This window comes from Lepidochelys kempii, chromosome 9 (genome assembly GCF_965140265.1).
Source record: "Lepidochelys kempii isolate rLepKem1 chromosome 9, rLepKem1.hap2, whole genome shotgun sequence".
Lineage (NCBI taxonomy): Eukaryota > Metazoa > Chordata > Testudines > Cheloniidae > Lepidochelys > Lepidochelys kempii.
The window spans coordinates 66,552,198-66,571,532 of NC_133264.1; the positions used below are offsets into that span (position 1 = coordinate 66,552,198).

General features: G+C 38.0%; 1 protein-coding gene across 5 annotated transcripts in view; it reads right to left on the bottom strand.

The window, feature by feature from the left end:
- DIAPH2 (diaphanous related formin 2) overlaps nucleotides 1-19,335 on the bottom strand; it is an 811,118-nt gene that overhangs the window by 82,732 nt on the left and 709,051 nt on the right. For 3 of the 5 annotated variants that reach the window (XM_073360855.1, XM_073360854.1, XM_073360853.1), the window contains one exon: nucleotides 1,344-1,512. The exons of 1 other annotated variant lie outside the window; for it this stretch is intronic. In XM_073360855.1, coding sequence (XP_073216956.1) covers nucleotides 1,397-1,512 — 116 coding nt within the window. In that variant the 3' untranslated portion in view covers nucleotides 1,344-1,396. Of the gene's footprint in view, nucleotides 1-1,343; nucleotides 1,513-19,335 lie in introns of those variants that run through there. One more of the 5 variants, XM_073360860.1, reaches the window with a different exon arrangement.

Sequence of the window (19,335 nt, forward strand, 5' to 3'; positions counted from 1 at the left end):
CCCGGCACAGCTGAGCTTTATGGAGTTTCTAGAAAGCAATATCCAATAGGCACTGTGTAAGCTCTTTCACAACACTGAGAATCAGGAGGTGAGGTTATAAAAAGGCTATGCTGTCCTCCTAAATGTGGCAGTTCCTTTCTGTAAACCCTAGAATTCTAAACGTAGAACCTGTAGTACGTAGAACTCTACATAGTTTCTGTTTGTGGAAATTGAGTAAGAAGCACAACCCTCATGTAAGGGAGCTGAGCAATTAGGATTACACATGGCTTGCAAGACAACCTTCACAGAGAGAGCATCAGATCTAGATGTTAAGGTCAAGAGACTAGTGTGTGAGAGTATAAACGAAGGACTTTAGATAGCCATCATAAAGATTTCTAGACTTATTTCCTGTAATAGTGATATTAGACAGCCAGTGGGTGGGAGTTGATATTCTCCTTACAAGAGCTACAAAAATTCTGCAGCCTGGACTACATTGAAAAGTTTTGCTAACATAGCTGTGTTGGTTAGGTGTATAAAAAACAAACAGTGATGCCACCACAACCTTCATGCCAGTGCAGCTTACTTTGTTCAAAGGTATAAATTATATTGTCAAAAGCACCCTTTTGCTGACATAAGGGGCAACTCCACTGGAAGAATTTGCTGCTATAGCTATACCATATACCTACTGAAGCTCTGGGAATGGGTGGGTGTAGGCCAACCCATTAATAAATGCCACCCACCCCTCAGCTTAAGTGGAGTCGTCACTGGACCCAGGCATCAACTGATCACGGGGGACAACAAATGAAAAAACAAGGATAGAAGTGACGGTCAGAGGGATGAAATCAGGGATCCAGTAGAGAACACCGAACAGAGGACCCCAGGGAGCCAGTGGATTCAGCCCAGGTGTGACTTCAGGAGGGATGGGAAATAGTCCCCTCAGTCGCAGAGCACCTGCCCCCTGTCCAGCTCCCTCCTCCTGGTATAGCTATACCATATAACTGAACTAGCAAACCCTTTTTAGTGTGGATAAAGCCTAAATAATTTTCTAAACATTTTCATCTTATGACATTATAAATTCTGGGCCTTTTGGCATCTAGGATATGGAATCTCTCTCCCTCTAGATTAAGGTTTCTGCTGTGCCAAAACAGGCAATGCTACATTCTGTCCAACAGCCGAGGTCTGGACATCAACTATTATATTAATACTATACTCCAGTAAAAGTTTGTTATCCACAATTTTGCTGTTTATCAGAAGTTAATATATTTGAATAACTAGTCAGCAAAATTTTGTGGAAATAAAATATTGAGGAAGGAGTATAAATCAGAAAAATATTAAAATATTGCAGGCTATTTTAATTGAATACACAGACCCTTCAGGTACTTAGAGAAAATAGGGTTTACCACCGTGAAAATCCATGCTATGCACAGATATGTGTTGCATGGTGACAACTCTTGTCTCTTTTATCTTGCCAATAATGGAATTGGAGCAGAAACTGAATTTTAAATGTTCTTCCATCCTTCAGTATGAAAGGTTCTATAGAAATATAAAATATTAGTATTAAACATCTTTATAAAGTTGTATGAAATTGAAACAAAATTATTTCCAAATGGTGATAAGAGCAATTTCTTTTAAAAGTGGTAAATTATTTTACAGGGGTAAAAATATACTTGTTCCCATGCATATTTACTGAATTCTTGTTAAGGATCCTGGTTGTGTGATAAAGATGTTTCCTATTGCTTGTAAAAAAAAAAGGGGGGGGGGGAGGTGAACAATTGATATTAACTCACAGGGGGAAAGGCAAAGGTCTGATCACCTTGAAGGTGTTCCTTCAGCACATCCTCATCCAATCAGAGCAAATGTCTGATCCTCACTTATCACCTAGCACCTCACAAGAAAATTCAATCCTATCAACTAAAGTGCTGCTAACAGCAATCACTCAATATTATTGTTTTACCAGGCTGGCCTTAGAACATAGAGTAGAAGGGTCTGAGCCATTGCAGTTTCTACTTAACATCTGAATTGTTGTACACAGCAGTTCAGTTATGATTAGAACACAGTGGTTATGAACTGCAGGTAGACAGAGATACTTGGGGATGCGTTAGTCTTTGCTGTTGAAGGGCAGTGGGCAGTGAGACTAAGGCTATGTCTACACTACAAAGATAAGTTGACCTATGTTAGGTCGACTTACAGCTACTGCATTAATTACTGCGGTTGCTGATGTCCACACTACTCTCCTGTTGGTGGTGAGCATCCTCACCAGGAGCACTTCCACCAACTGAAGGTGGTCAGTATGGAGGACTGGGAGCCAGGGTTCACAGCTCCACACAGCTCCCTGGGGACTTCTCACCTCTGTGCTCCTAGCCAGGACGCAGGGGGAAGCCACCTGGGGCTTCTCACCTCCAGCTGGGTGATCCATGCCCGGAGTCTGGCTGGCTTCCATGTTCCTGGTGGGGAGCGGCAACCAGAACCCTGGGGGGGCAGCATCGTTCTCAGCGGGGCTCCTTGCTCGAGTGGAGCCGTGAAATTGACAAGAATGACAGTCAAAAGCAGACGTAAGGAACGCAGTGTCTACACCAACATAAGCTCTTTGCCTCTTCTTGAGGTGGTTTTATTATGTTGGCATAGCAGGGGAGTTACATCGGCAGGAGGAGCATTTCAGTATGTACACCCTCCACTGTTTTGTCGACAAAAGCTGACTTTTGTCAACAAAACTGCATAGTGTAGACAAGGCCTAAATAACAGTTCTTTTGTTCTGTGTACAATCCAATGATGTACAATGTTCAAAGGACAAAATGGGCTGAATCCAAATGCTTGCTGCCTAGAGATTCTGGGCATATTTCTTTTACTACAACCCTTGCAAAAGGCCTCTTAATCAACATATTGTGGCATCCAAGCTTCCTGTTCTCATGTATTTGATCATTTTTGACAATAAATAAAATTGCACATTTATTTTACCCTTTGTCAATCATTTTGAGTGCACACAGGGCTAGTGTATGTTGTACCTTTACAATGCTTCTCAATATGTGAACTTTCGAAACACTGCATTGGGTAAAAAGCGCACAGCTGTCTTAACCTCTTGCGTGCTAAGAATGTCCACTCAACCCAGAACCATTTGAATGAGGATGGGCATTTTATTTATTTATTTATTTTAAAGGAAAAGGAGAAGAAATAAGATGTGAAGTATGCATCCTCGGCCACTTTGCCGAGACTACACTGTAGGGGTCATTCAGAGAGTAAAAACATATTGCTGCTTTGACGGTGTTTAGAAGCAGGCTGCACAGCATTGAGAACTGAGTATTTACAAACACTTTGAAGTAATATCAAACTGTATTTTGATACCTTGGCGTGCTTAACTTAGGTAGAGTAACACATTTGATACCTATGTATTACAGGGGCTATTGAGCAAAAGAAGCTACTAAATACCAAAATAAACTTCAAAACAACATACATTCTATGTTTAAAACGACAAATGTGGATAAGGATTATGACACTGAACAATTTAAGTAAAAAAAAATCACAATTAAAGATGGAAAGAACCATGTGTATGACATCTAAAACAGGCCACTGAGAAACTTGTTAAGGGGAAAGAGAAGTAACTTTCGAGCTGCAGAAGGAAATCTACTGTAATTCACCATCTAACAAATCTGGCCCAAGGGACAAAATTTTACTGCAGTGATCCAACTATGGATTATAGTAACAGAGTTGCAAAATCCTGAAAACAAGGAGTTTATAGTGGAAATGTTGACAAAAACTACATTAGAGCACAGAAAACTCAAACCTGTAAATACCTCTGGGGGACTTCAGGCACAGCAGCTGAAATCTTGGAGCCATTTGAATTAATGGGAGTTTTGTGGTTCACTTTAAATGGGCCAGAATTTCACCCAGAATCATTAAGATACCACTAAGTTGGACAGAGCAACAAGGAAAGCAAGGAAAGACAGAAGCTTGGGAAAAGATACACATAAACAAAATGTCCTTGAAAATGCAACATCTGAGAAACACTTTGAAGCTGTAAAATTTTTACAGTTTCTGTTTTTTTAAGTCTCCAGATATATCAAAAATCCTTTTTATCTCAACAGCAAGGCTTTATATTTTTAATTCTTTTTTGAAAAGTCCAAGAATAGTAAAGATTAAAGTAATAAATTACATCACGCTGTCTTGACTGATTTCCACAGGCGGGGGGAGTTAAAGTTTCTGATTTAATGAATGAAATATGAACAGGCATAACATAGATTTTTTTAAAAATATTAAACAATTTGCAACAAAAAACTGTTTAAAATTAAAGCTGTAGGACAGAGACCAACAAAAAATGATATTGAACTATAAGCTGCCACTATTTCTTAAATCTTTCTACTGTGCTTAAGTATTGCAGATCATATAGGATGTAAGATCATGCTTCCTTCTATAGTACCTGCAATACCTATGCAGAATGGAATGAATTACAGATGAAACACCATTCTTAACAGTGAATTATCTTGCTCTTGTTGGTTTGCATCACAATCCTGACAGTACACACGTATTTTTGGTGTTCCTTTTCTAGTTTTCTTCATATGCAAAAATTCAACAGGACACGTTGATGGTGCTATGTCCATGGTGCCATAGAGGTACATACTGCTTTGCTAGATGTTCACTAAGCAACTATTGGGCAGTGAAGGGGTTAATTTTTTAAAAAGTTATAATACATTTTCTCTAACAAGTAAGAGTTGACATGAAAAACTGTCTAACTACCTCTAACATGCCATATTAATAAAAACTTTTAAAATGTAGATGACATAAATATGTATTTAGGGAGTTTTAAGAACCATTAGTCACTACTGTTTATTGGCACAATATTCATCTCCCCTCACAAAGGTGTTTTGGGGATAAATTATTTGTTAAAGTACTTCGAGATGCTCAGATGAAAGCCATAATGGAACTGCAAGAGATAAGCCCTAACTAAATGTTCTTAACTTGGAAGTGGTTCAAATGTTCATCTCCCTCTCCAATTTTAAACATCAGTACTATTCTGCTCTATATTAGCCTGAGCTTTCTGGGCACTGCAGAGCTTAACTTCCTTCAAGGCTCTCAGTGAGGTTTGTTCAATGACTTATCCATCCACAATGACACATCCACCTACCTTTATAGCCATCTAAATTTCAAAAAGTCAGAAGTCTAAGGTAATTTTTAAAGTAATTAGAAATTAAGGAATCTGTGTGTGTTATGACAGAAGGCCAACTTTATCACAAGTGCATAAACTATAGGACTAGTTGTTATTATTGTTAAGTTATAAAATCCCTTGAAAAAAAAAATGTTGTTCACAACATCACTAGTGCAACCTTAACTATAGGGCCCAACATGTGTTTTCTACTTTAGTGTCCAAGCTTTGGTCTAGTAGAAGCAAAGAGCAGCAATGGACACCTGTTCCATTTACACTAATAATAACTTACATTTATATACAGTAAAAGCTGTTTTATCCAGCATGTTGGCAAAATGGGGGGTGCTGGTAAGTGAAAAATGCCGGTTAACTAAGAGGGAGGAAGTTTGGGTGTGGGAGGGGGTGAGGGCCACGGGCTCTGGGAGGGAGGTTGGATTGGGGCTGGATCCAGAGGGTACTCACCTTGGGTGGGTCCCTGCAAGTGGTGACATGTCCCGGCTTCTCCTAGGCAGAGGCGCGGTAAGTGGCTCTGCGCGCTGCCGCTGCCACTGCCCCTGCCCACCCTGAGGGCTGGCTCCTCAGCTCCCATTGGCCGGGAACAGCAGCTAATGGGACCTGTGAGGGCGGCTCCTGCGGGCGGAGGCAGTGTGTAGAGCCGCCTGTTACGTCTCTGCCTAGGACCAGCCGGGACAGGTTACCGCTTGCGGGGAACTGCCCAAGGTGAGAGCTGCCTGGATCCGGCACCCCACAACTCCTCTTGTGTCCCAAGCCCCGTCCCAAGCTCGTGCTCTTCACCCCCACCCCCCAATACCCTAACTCCCTGCCGGTCCTGCGTCAACTGGACTAGAAACTGGACTTAGATCCAGTTGTTCATGTGGGTAAATAATTAAATACAAGTCAAACCTGTGAACAATTTTATCCCTTCAAAAAATACTTACATATTAGGTTACACATTTTCATACATAAGTAAATTTAGCAGGGCACAAGAATCACAAGAGTTTAGAATGGAAAGTGAAGAATACATCATCTGACACCACAAGGGAATTCAGAAGGGCACCTAGGAGCAGTGACGGGATCTCCCACACATTTACCAAGACAGTCCTAACCGGCTAAACTTGTGAGATCTAACAACATGACAGCAAAAGTGCAGCAACTACAGTGAAGTGCATAGCAAAGTGGCAAACAAGATGCTCAACCCTGGAAGCTGCCTGCTTTTCACTCAATAAACTTTTTTTTTGTTATGAGTCTGAATATGCCCATTAAGACCAAAAGAAAGAGCATGTCTAAAGGATAAAGGAAATAGGGAGCTCAAAATTACAAAATCAAGCCAGCAGAAAATTGCTTCACAGCCAAATCTTAAAAAGTATCCCCCTGCCACCTGCATAACCAGCTATATTTAAGAATTTTTAGATATTAAAATGTGTCCAATAAGCAAACACAAATAAGAGAAACAGCCTTTCTTTGCATTTAAAAAGCTGACCAAAAGCACCGTTTCTTGAAGATTTATTTTGTTCTACTAAATATAAAATAGTCAGGGAAACAGCAGGGAAAAAAGGGTATCTGAACTGAAGTCAAATAATGATTGGTTGGGTGACTTTACTCAAAGAAATTTATCACTGATGTTGATTAGCTTGGAAAGTTCTAGAACACAAACCAGACTCTTTGCTAGGAAGAACCCATAAAAAAACCCCCAAAACCTTACTAAAAACTTCTTAAATAACAGACTAATAATAGCACAACTAAAAACCAACAACCAAACAAAAAAATCTATCATAAAGTGCTTGGTGCCTCTTCTCCCAGACAACATCCGATATGCAGATTTTTTCCCCATGTTGACACAGCTGCTGTATCCAAAGGTATTTGCTATCTTTGCAATATTAATAAGATTTGCAATATTTACACACACGCCCTCAGGTGTCGTCTAGAAACGGCATATCTGTAGTATATGCCCAGATCTGACTGACAATATGAGAAATTCAAGAGATACTACTAAATCATTATCCTTTCCCTTCTCCACTATATGAACAATTAAAAGACTCTTGCAGAACTACAAACTTCAGAACTTGTAGCCAAGTAGTAACTTCAGTGCCCACCTAAGTGTAGCCACAAATCTCTGCTCAATTCTCTGTTGTGGAAAAAGGCAAAAAACTTAAGAGTGAAGCCTGTCTTAAGCCAAAAGAATGACTATGGAAAATCAATTAGTAAATTAATTAAATTAGTTAAAAAAAAAAAAAGGAAAATTATTAAAGCCAGTGAACTACTTGCTCTTTCTAACCACCCTGAAAAATTTCTCATAAAAATCTATTGAGCAAGTAGACCGTCAAACACTAAAACATATGTATAGCAGGAGAATATATACAACTAGTCACTATTTTGTGAAAGCTCATAAAACTAAAAAAAATACCCTCTCCCCTTCAGAATAAAATAAACTGATAATTTTAATGAAGCCTATCTGGATGTAAAAACCTTAATTTGGAAAATTTCCCCTTTCCCACACGATCTTCTTCACCAGACTAGGCTCTCTCTAGTTTAATCTTTAAAGAAATAGATTGACAATGGAAGCAAACACACTTTAATCCTCAAGCACCTAACGAATGGAGTGAGTCTGGCAAGTAACTCAACACATTTGACCAGCCAGAAGTGCTGCAGGGACAGCATTGGGAAAAACGGAATTAGAATTAGCAATATAGGAAGGTGGGAAAGCAAAGTTCTGCATGCTGCCCCACTGAGACGGACAATAAATTAAAAGTAGACAGAAGATGGCTGTTATGCACAGCATTTGACTTTTGCTCACTCATTTATTTATACTCTCTAGCTTATTAAATATGGAATAGAGCACAGAGTTGCAACTCTGTTTTAGCATTAGCACTGAATACAGACACAAGTCAGTCTGAGCTGCTTTCTGTAACAGAGCAAGAGGTTGACTTCTTAAATGAAAAATACATTTTCTTTTTTGCTGTGTATAAATTTTATCTCCAATGTTCTGTGATACTGATGTGCAACACACAGTGATCCATAGATAAATGAGCCTCCCATCCCTAGCTGGAGTGAAATACACCCTGTTTGCTTTAGAGATAATTTACTGAAAAACAGAGGATAAAGAGTCATTTTAAAAACAGTATTGTGAAAAAAAAAAAGTCAACGTCTCCTGAGAAACCACCTTTTTTAGCAATGACAGGCTGGTGCTATAGAAGGTACTATAGACTGTACAGGAAAAAAGTTATAGTTTCACTTTTCTGTAGGCTGCTGCCTGACAAATGCACCATTACCAAAAGGAATGCAAGATGTCTGTACTAATGAATCAAACCTTAAAAGAAAAAACAATTTGCAGAATAAATTGATGTGTTTACTACATTTTATAACAAAAACAACAACAAGGCATTGTGTGTGCAGAAAATAAAGCAATCTGGGCAAGACAAATTGTATCAATGCTTGGAGTTAAGAAAATAATTATCCTGCAATTTAATTATTATTTTCTTCAAAACATCAGTAAATGGGAGATAAATGGGGACACAAACTCAAAATCATAACAAAAATGCGGATCATAACAGAAAAGAAAATGCACTGGCAAACCAGATCTATTGCAAGTCAAAATTGCATATCAGCATTTTCCCACAAATTATTTGACATTTGCAATATGTTGGTGTAGGTGTAAAGTCAGCTTTAAACTGCTGTTGGCTCAGGGTTCAGCAGATGTATCAAGTATAACATTTTGCAGCTTCTTGAATATATATGTTTGACTGTTCTGGGATAGAGCAGTTTAAAAAAATACCTCATTTACTGCATTATGCTTCAGTGATCACTATAGAAGAAATGACGTTTCTTTATTAAGTCCTGCATATGCTCATTCTTTGCATGACATCCAAATGTATTCAAAATGATACAGAGGTATTAGATTCTTTATTACAAAAACCCATGATGTTCTTTATAGAAAAGTGAAAAGAAAAGGAGGACTTGTGGCACCTTAGAGACTAACCAATTTATTAGAGCATAAGCTTTCGTGAGCTACAGCTCACTTCCTCAGATGCATATCGTGGAAACTGCAGCAGGCTTTATATATACACAGAGAATATGAAACAATACCTATTCCCACCCCACTGTCCTGCTGGTAATAGCTTATCTAAAGTGATTTCCAGCACAAATCCAGGTTTTCTCACCCTCCACCCCCCCACACAAATTCACTCTCCTGCTGGTGATAGCCCATCCAAAGTGACAACTCTTTACACAATGTGCATGACAATCAAGCTGGGCTATTTCCTGCACAAATCCAGGTTCTCACATCCCCCCCACCCCCATACACACACAAACTCACTCTCCTGCTGGTAATAGCTCATCCAAACTGACCACTCTTCAAGTTAAAATCCAAGTTAAACCAGAACATCTGGGGGGGGGGTAGGAAAAAACAAGAGGAAACAGGCTACCTTGCATAATGACTTAGCCACTCCAAGTCTCTATTTAAGCCTAAATTAATAGTATCCAATTTGCAAATGAATTCCAATTCAGCAGTTTCTCGCTGGAGTCTGGATTTGAAGTTTTTTTGTTTTAAGATAGCGACCTTCATGTCTGTGATCGCGTGACCAGAGAGATTGAAGTGTTCTCCGACTGGTTTATGAATGTTATAATTCTGAGGAAGTGAGCTGTAGCTCACGAAAGCTTATGCTCTAATAAATTGGTTAGTCTCTAAGGTGCCACAAGTCCTCCTTTTCTTTTTGCGAATACAGACTAACACGGCTGTTACTCTGAAACCTATAGAAAAGTGGTTACTCAAGAGTTTTTAGACCCATTAGACTTTTATAATAGTTAGGCATACAGGCTGTATAAAATGTATGTTCCTAAATATCTGTGATTCTGCTCATAGAATATCCTACATGCAGGTTTCTCTGCTAAGTTGATTTATATGGTTTGAGATTCTTTTGTATATATTATATGAATTATGCCCATTTGCTGCTCCCTGTGGAAAGCCAGTGTTTTCAGCATCCTGGCACAATATGACTAGTGTCACCCCCCCAACCCCCATATCACCCCCAATAACGATTTTGAAGTAGATACAGCACAGAGAGAAAGCATAGCAGTAGCTCCTGAACAATGCAACTGGATTACAATACAGAAAAAACACCACATTCATTTCAGAGGCTTAGTAGTGAGGTTTTTTGCATTACTGTAGCATTTCACATTGTGTGAAACAAACAGTTGAACTGATTTGTTTACAGGTTTCCGGTTTATATTTGCCACTGTAGATTTCTCAGTTTGTATACAAAGTTCATTTCAATAAAATAATTTCCAAAAGACCTTCAGCACATCTATGGTTTTTGAGCTGAAATTCTGACTTATATTGATCACAGTGGTATGTTTTAACAGCTATAGTTTAAATAGTATTGGAGATCCAGTTGTCATGGTGGGTGAATATGCTTAGATTTTCATCTCTGAAGACATGTTCAAGTGTAGCTGAGATCACAAGAGAAAACGGATTTAATGATCACAACTATAATTCCTTGTATATGTTTGTAGTAATAAATCCACACATTCAGGCAACTGATTTGTAATACCAAAACAAAGCTTTTATCCCTTTTGACACTACTGTAAATGTGATTTATATGTACTTTATGAGACAGTTTTATAACACATTGCCAGGTTTACAGTTTCATGCTTCTGTTTAGTAAAGATTGCCAACTATCTGTTCTTTTTAGGAATAGAATATCTTACTTTTTAGCTAGTGCGTCATGTACAAAACTCCAGGGTTAATGGGACAGCATCTATTTTTAGAATGAGAAAGTATGTACTGATTCATAAGGGAATCAAGCATTATATTCTTAAATAATTCACTAGAGACCAATACTAAAACCTTATGTACCAACCTCCAATTACTGTCTGCCTATTGCCAGGGCTGCAATTCATGTTGGGAAATCCTGACTCTCAGTACCAAGAAGTGAAGTAGCATGGTAACTTTTTTGGAAACTTCAGATTTGGAAAATCAACGGCATAAGAAAATGATATTTATGCCATATTTCCAAATGTCTACTACTGAAATTCACCTAAAAAATAACTTGGAAAGAAGTTGAATGTGTCTATATCCCCATAAGAAATTTGGAATCTGCAAGGTTTTTGATCAGAACTTTTAACACCCACATTATGTACATCAAGAGTGAAATCCTCAAGGGTCATATATGGGCTATGTTGTTTGAGTGGAAGGCTTAAGTGGAAATGGAATACATATTTGTGGAACTTCAGCATCGCTTTCCTGAGGGTTCAGCAGTCTATGGGCTAATTAAGCAGCCACTGCTCCTTGACTACGACTAATTCAGGGATTTCCAAACACTGTCTGCAAAAGCAAAGCACCAGTACCCCCTTCATGCCCACATATTTGGAACTGCCATGGAGACTACCCCCCAGCACACATCAGGAAACCATCCAACTTTGCCTAGGACTTGTTTTGAAGTATAGGGATTTTGTGGCACAGAGGACCCGACCTGAGCATTTTGCAATAGGTGAATTTCATCCTGTAAGTAAATAATGAAGGTGCATTACAAGCTATGTATTTTAAATTAAATTAATGATGTTGGTTCATGTCACTGTTTAGAAAAAACATATATTGTGTGTATCTCAATTTGTATAATAATGCTAATATTTAATGGTGATGAATTGTAAGGGACATATGTAAAATGATAATGCAACTGATGCATTTGTAATTGATGTGAAACAACATAATTAATTGTCTCAGAGTTCATCAATATATTATTCTACTAAACAGAATACTTGAAGGTCCCACTTGAGTTTTAAATGTGATATGAAGTCTTTATTTAAAGCATGACTTCCTCTGTGTGATATTCTCAATTATTTTTCAGCAACAAGAAATATTATGTTTACTACTTTTATTCTTGTATTCCCAGGTGGCTCTCCATTAAAACAACTGAATTGATTCATTTATTTGTATACAAAGCTAAAGTCTGTTATGAGTTATTTTTAAAACAGGCATTTAAACAAACACAGTAAAGAGAAAACAAAAAATTTTTGAAGTGGCAAATTGAAATTATAAAAAAGCTTTAAAAAGTTGCTAGAGTTTTTAAAAGGTAGAAAAAGGAAATAAAACTCTCCAATGTATGCAAACAAAAAATGAAAACTGTGATATAGTACCCTAAGGTGCCACTCGAAGGTCCCATGTTTCAAACCCTTACTAAAACAACTGGTCTACTGCTATGAAGACAACAGGACAACTCATGTGACTGTCAGTGGACTGTGCTATAAGCATCAATTTATATATCTGGTATGAGTTTATATATATAAAATATACCAAATATAGTGTCAATTCTTGACTTTAGTAATTGCATTCACTTCCATGGAGTTTATCTGTAAAGAATTTGGTCCTCTGTTTTTATGTATAATAAGTTTAGACTTTACTCTCTAATTCAGATTAATTTACACTGCAAACTCTTTGGAGGAGGGGCCGTATTTTGTTCTATGTTTTTTAAAGCACTGAGCACATGCTTGACACTTAATAAACAGTAACTAAAAATGAAGAAGTTCTTTCTTCCCCACACTCCGAATTGCTTTCAATCAGAAAAAAAATGCACCATCTCCTAAACTTTTCCCATCTTCCAATACCCACTGAGAGAAAACTTATTCTTCAGCTATTTCGATACTCAATGTCAAAGTCAGAGCTCAAGAAGCATATAAAAGCTGGAGACAATGAACCCACCTGCTTCATGTCTTTTTCATTATTTAAGAGATGGGCTCCCAGTTTCAGTACAGTTAAAATTTAGTTTTATTTAAAGTTTTATTTCATAGCAAATGTACAAAAAATATCTAGATAAAACTTTAAGCAGACAGATTTATATACTTATTTTTCAGTATCAGTTGTACCAATGTATAAGGGTCTTTTTCTTGACAATCTCATCCAATGTTTTTTCAACAGTTCTAAACTATTTATAATCTATACAAGCATATTGTTTTCGAATAAACCTCCACCGTACTATAAAATATCAATAAATCTTTAGGAAGACAGAAATGATATAATCATTGAAAAAGAATGTTTGCTGATTTATACTTTTAGGTAGAAAGAAATAGAAGGGCTCAAAAGAACAATTCTGTCTGCATTAAAATGATCTATAAAAAGTTTTGGCTTAATTTATGCTGTGTGAAAGCCCTGAACTAGTTTTTAGTAACTTTATCCTTCAAAAGAGTTCCTAATGTTCAAAAAGACCTGCCTAACTAACTCCTAAAACTACCTCAAGTCCAACTTGCTTCTCCTAGTTCTTAGAAAAGTTTTAATGACTCAGATCAGGCATCTGAATACCATCTGTCACCTTCCAATATCTTTCTGGCTTTTTAAGCAAGGCGCTTTTGTGCTTCTCTCTTGTGCTTTGAGAAGGGCTTTATTTGTAACAATTTGGCATCTCCATATTACAGTGAGTTTTTCCTTGCCGTTTTTTAAAGAATGGAGTAGCAGTGTAAAATAAAATGTTACAACTTTAAATCCTGTTGCAAAATGTTTGGTTCTTTCCTAAAATATTATGGAGAATTTTATCATGTCTGAGCATCATAATGGCTCTTACTAACATAGGTAACAAAAAATAATTGAGTGTGTACTAGCTTGTGAATAAAAATTCTACATCCAATATTTCCAACACACTTAGGGTTACCAATTTGTGGTTAGATATATTCCTGAAGCTTTCATCACATGACATAATCTTTAATTAGAAATTTTTATTTTCTGGAGACTCCAGGACAATCCTGGAGGGTTGGCAACCCTAACACAGTGCACTCCTTTTTCTATTATCCATTGGAAGACAGCTCCGAGCCTTCTCAGATAAATTTTCAAAGGGTTGCCTGGGAATTTATCAGTGCAATTGCAATGAATATTAATGAGAGTATTGTGGATAAATTCCTGGGCAATGTAGTGGAAACATATTTCCACTTTTTGGGGGAAGCTACATTTTGGGGAGGTGACAGAGAACTTTAAAATCTGGTAATCAAATGGAAAACTTAGTACTAGGCCAAAATTAATTGTCTCATGCTCTCATTAAACAGTCTAGGCCAAAACTATGCAGGAAAACATGCATCCTATCTACTACATACTGACTGCAGAAACCACAGTATTAGAAAAAGAGTCACTTCAAATATGAAAATAGGCTAATCTCATTTTTAGCTTTTGTATGTCAACACTGTGTCTATAGTTATTTATCTAATCTTTTTAATTCTACATGGCACTCTTGCTACATCTTACATTAATTCCAGGTAAACGTCCTGGTCATTTCAAAGATAGTATAAGAAATGATAAAGATGAGATGCCCACAGATACTTGGCCTACACACCACAGTAAATAAGACTGCCCACAGAGAGCTTAGTTTCATAGATTCATCGATATTAAGGTCAGAAGGGACCATCACAATCATCTAGTCCGACCTCCTGCACAACGCAGGCCACAGAATCTCACCTACCGGAATGCAATAAACCTCTCACCTATCTCTGAGCTATTGAAGTCCTCAAATCATGGTTTAAAGACTTCAAGGTGAAGAGAATCCTCCAGCAAGTGACCCATGCCCCCTGCTACAGAGGAAGGTGAAAAACCCCCAGGGCCTCTTCCAATCTGCCCTGGAGGAAAATTCCTTCCCGACCCCAAATATGGCTGAACCCTGAGCATATGGGCAAGACTCACCAGCCAGATACCCAGGAAAGAATTCTCTGTAGTAACTCAGATACTACCACATCTAACATCCCATCACAGGCCACTGGGCCTATTTACCATGAATATTTAAAGATCAATTAATTGCCAAAATTATGTTATCCCATCATCCCATCTCCTCCATAAACTTATTGAGTTTAATCTTGAAACCAGATAGGTCTTTCCCCCACTGCTTCCCTTGGAAGGCTATTCCATAACTTCACTCCTCTGATGGTTAGAAACCTTTGTCTAATTTCAAGTCTAAACTTCCTGATGGCCAGTTTATATCCATTTGTTCTTGTGCCCACATTGGTACTGAGCTTAAATAATTCTTCTCCCTCTCCAGTATTTATCCCTCTGATATATTTATAGAGAGCAATCATATCTCCCCTCAACCTTCTTTTAGTTAGGCTAAACAAGCCAAGCTCCTTGAGTCTACCTTCATAAGACAGGCTTTCCATTTCTTGGACCATTCTAGTAGCCCTTCTCTGTACCTGTTCCAGTTTGAATTCATCCTTCTTAAACATGGGACACCAGAACTGCACACAGTAGTCCAGATGAGGTCTCACTAGTGCCTTGTATAACGGTACTAACACCTCCTTATCTCTACTAGAAATACCTCGCCTGATGCATCCCAAGACTGCATTAGCTTTTTTCACGGCCATATCACATAGCCGGCTCATAGTCGTCCTGGAACAACCAATACTCCAAGGTCCTTTTCCTCCTTCATTACTTCCAAGTAATCCGTCCCCAGTTTATAACAGAAATTCTTGTTATTAATCCCTAAATGTATGACCTTACACTTCTCACTATTAAATTTCATCCTATTACTCTTACTCCAGTTTACAAGGTCATCCAAATGGTTAAAACGAAATCCAGAGCTTTCATTAGCTACAACATAACACAAGTAATGGGAGAATATCTGGGAAGCTCCTTCCCAGACTATTTACCCAATAGGATATGTTCAGTGTGGTTCATAAATAAGCTACTGTAAAGGCTGGACAATCCTTAAGAAGTTGTCACCATCAGTCCTTTTCCTATGAAATTCACCTTCATCAGAAAAGGCCTCAGATTTCCCCTTTCCTTCTTAGTATGGGGCACTGACCACAACCCAGAGCAGCAGAACAAAACAAAACAAAAATCTGAGGAAAGGGTGGGTGGGTTGGAAGAAAGTCCAAGAAGAGCAATGCAAGCTGACCCCTTCCCCTTAGGAGTGTGGGGATCCCATCAGACCAAAGAAGTGCCCATGCATGGACCAATCAAGACACAGAAACTGGAACTCAGTGCCCTACCCCAGCCTCATCTGGCCAATCCCTGCTCATGCACAAGGCTGTCAAGAAGGGGGCAATCCAACCAAGACCCTAGGGATGACTTTCCCCTGCCAGTCCATCCAAATCCAATCTTTATCAGCCCCTCAAGAAACTGGGGCAGCACTAATGATTTGACTTAATGTACAAATATGCTGAAGCCCACTGATTAAGGTGCAATGCTTAAGTGTTATGCTAAGGCTTTGATCAAGGGATTGCAGATCCAAAGCTGAAAGTTATTTGACAAGGGAGATAATACACTGGGCTGCATACAATCAGAGATATGAAAAGGTCCAGTAAGGGAGCACAGGTTTCAGAGTAACAGCCGTGTTAGTCTGTATTCGCAAAAAGAAAAGGAGGACTTGTGGCACCTTAGAGACTAACCAATTTATTAGAGCATAAGCTTTCGTGAGCTACAGGGAGCACAGTTATCTCAAACAGAAATACACCAGACATGCTTACTTCATGAATCCTCATCTCTAGCTTTCAATAGGGTTTCTCTGGAAACAACAGTAAAACTAAAAGTAATATTTTAAAATGAATTCAGTGAATACGTGCCAGAATACCCAGAATGCAATTTCCATTTAATGACTACATATTGTACAGGATATGTGATGACTTAAATGTAAATATGTTATTTATCCTCATGAGTGCAACAGATAAGTCAGGTGTGATTATATGACTGTAAAGTTATCAATAGTTCTCAGCAGTGAATATAATGTAATTTTGAACTTAACTCATCACATATTATATACTATGTGTATAACATACTTTTTGTGTGTGTATGTGTGTATTTCTGTATTTTCTCACTTATTTTTTCTCTTAATCCAAAAATAATGAACTGCAAATACATTTTCTCCAAGGAATGTTGCAGAATAGCAACATAAAAATCCTAAACTGTCATATTTTCTTCACTCCTTGAACAAACCAACATGAAAACAGGGTGTGCTTATGTTACAATTGTTTGCATTTGGTAAAAAAAAATAATGCAGGAAAACAGCATTTATTTGTGCAAATATAATTCTCATTACTTTTTGTTTTCTTGAGGCCATGGAATCAGACTTCTGTGTATTATGCAGAACTCCTCCCAATTTTAAGCTGAAGAAATCAGATGTGAAAAAATACACCCTCTCCCTGGTCATCATTTAGGCAATATTCATGTCATAAATTAGACAAGCATGTGACAATTAAATGTATCACATCCCTATGGCTGTATCAGCTTCTCTCTACTCACAAATCTAGATCATCAGACTTACTCTAACATGTCAAAATCCTGAGCATCTTCAAAAAATATCATGGCTTTGAAATGCAATATTTTGCAACCCTTCAGACTAGAAATGGGAGTTTGTCCCACTGGGCAGAAGCATGTCACAGATTCTCGCACACTAACTAGTCCCCAGCATGTGCAGCTTCCCTGGGAAGTTCCTGAAATACTAGGCTTTGAATTAATGATTTTTAGGGTTCCAAATGCTATTTTAGATAATTTTACAAGACTATTACATTAATTATTTTGATTTTTTTTCTTTCCTTCACATTCCTGCACAGCTGGATTAATGGTAATAACTAAGTTGTGATGCTAGCAGACTAGGCGCCATCTCATGCCAAAGTCCCATGTCTCTCCTGAACACTGATAAATGCATAGCTAGAACCACTCTGGCTCACCTGTGTGTCAGCATTGTTGAAATAGATAATAGAATTATAAGAAGGTGTGTATGGAATGCTCATGAGTTGCTGCATGCATTAATTTCACTTTTAACATCCTATCCCATAATGTAAGGTAATACTTGAGCATTTATATTGTGAGCCTCTATGACTATGTAAATCACCACACGAGAGAGACATTAACTAGTGCTGCTCTCCAACAGAAGGTGTTACGTCCTGGCCAACAAGGAAGGTCCATCAATCCCAGACGGACTACTGTGGAACATTAAAGAGGACAAAAGATTCTGCTGCTCTGCTCTTCCTCACCCTTAAGATGAGTAATGCAAGTGGATTCCTCCCATCACCTGAGTTTGCAGCCATAGCACATGGGAGGAAGGGAAAAACTGTAACAAAAAGGAAAGGAATTTCTATGCTGCTTGGACTCTGGGGGTAAAGGTTTCTAGGCATAAGCAAGGGATCTTCAGCTATTTAGCCTGGGTTAACCCTGAAGAACATAAAAAGCTTACTTGCTATAGAAGCGTCTATTACCTTTTGCAACTTAAGCTTGTAATTTATATGTGTATATATGTTTACCTGCTTTTAACCTTGTAAATAACTCGTTTCCTTTTAATAAATCTTTAGATAGTTTATAATAGGATTGGCTACAAGCATTTTTTTAGGTGTGATCTAATGCAAATGACCTGGGGTAAGTGACTGGTTCTTTGGGACTGGGAGTAACCTGAATAATGCTGTGATTCTTGGTGTATCTATCTATTATAAAGGTAGGCTCACCTGCGTGGCAAGACAGATCAGAGTACCCAAGAGGACTGTCTTTGACTCCATGTTAATGCTGTTATAGTGCTTGAGGAGTTTAAACTTGATAATTGGTTGGTGAAGGCTAAGTATAGAACTCACAACCAGCTTGTGCCCTGGTTCTTAACAGTCTTCCCTGAGACTTGTACTCAGGCTCTTGAGGTACTGCAGGACAGTTTGCCTGAAGACAAGTACCTAAGGCACCTGGCTTTACAGAGGAAGAAATACTAGAAATAACCCAGAATTATTAAAGCCTCTCTAACATATTCCTAAAATAGTTTTTCTGTAACTTTCATGGTAGGTACAAAATGTGTGGCAGTGTGGGGTAGTATAAAGATGTTACTGGCATGAATTAATTGATATTTTGTGTAACTCACTCCTGGCTTTACCACTCATGAGTAATGTTTATAAAGCCTTTATGGCCACACCAAACCAACACATATTCTGTATGTGTGATTCTATATGTATGTATACACACAGTGTCTTGTGATGAGGATTCTTCTCCAAGATTGTGTCAAAGGGTAAGGCACTGGAATGTATCTATACTCTATTTAAATAAATACTTGCAGGGTGAAAACCACCAGGATATCTCAATAACAAATTTAATACATTAAAAAGACCCAGTAATTTAATATAAAAGAATACACAATGTCGTTAATAGAAAACTTGTTAAAATGCAGACATGTTGCAATTTGGAACCAGAACCGTCTCTTATTTAAATGAATGGGACTTGCAGGAAAACCTGAGACACACCATCATGTTGTAATATTACATAATGGGTATTGCCTTCAGTCTACAGTTAA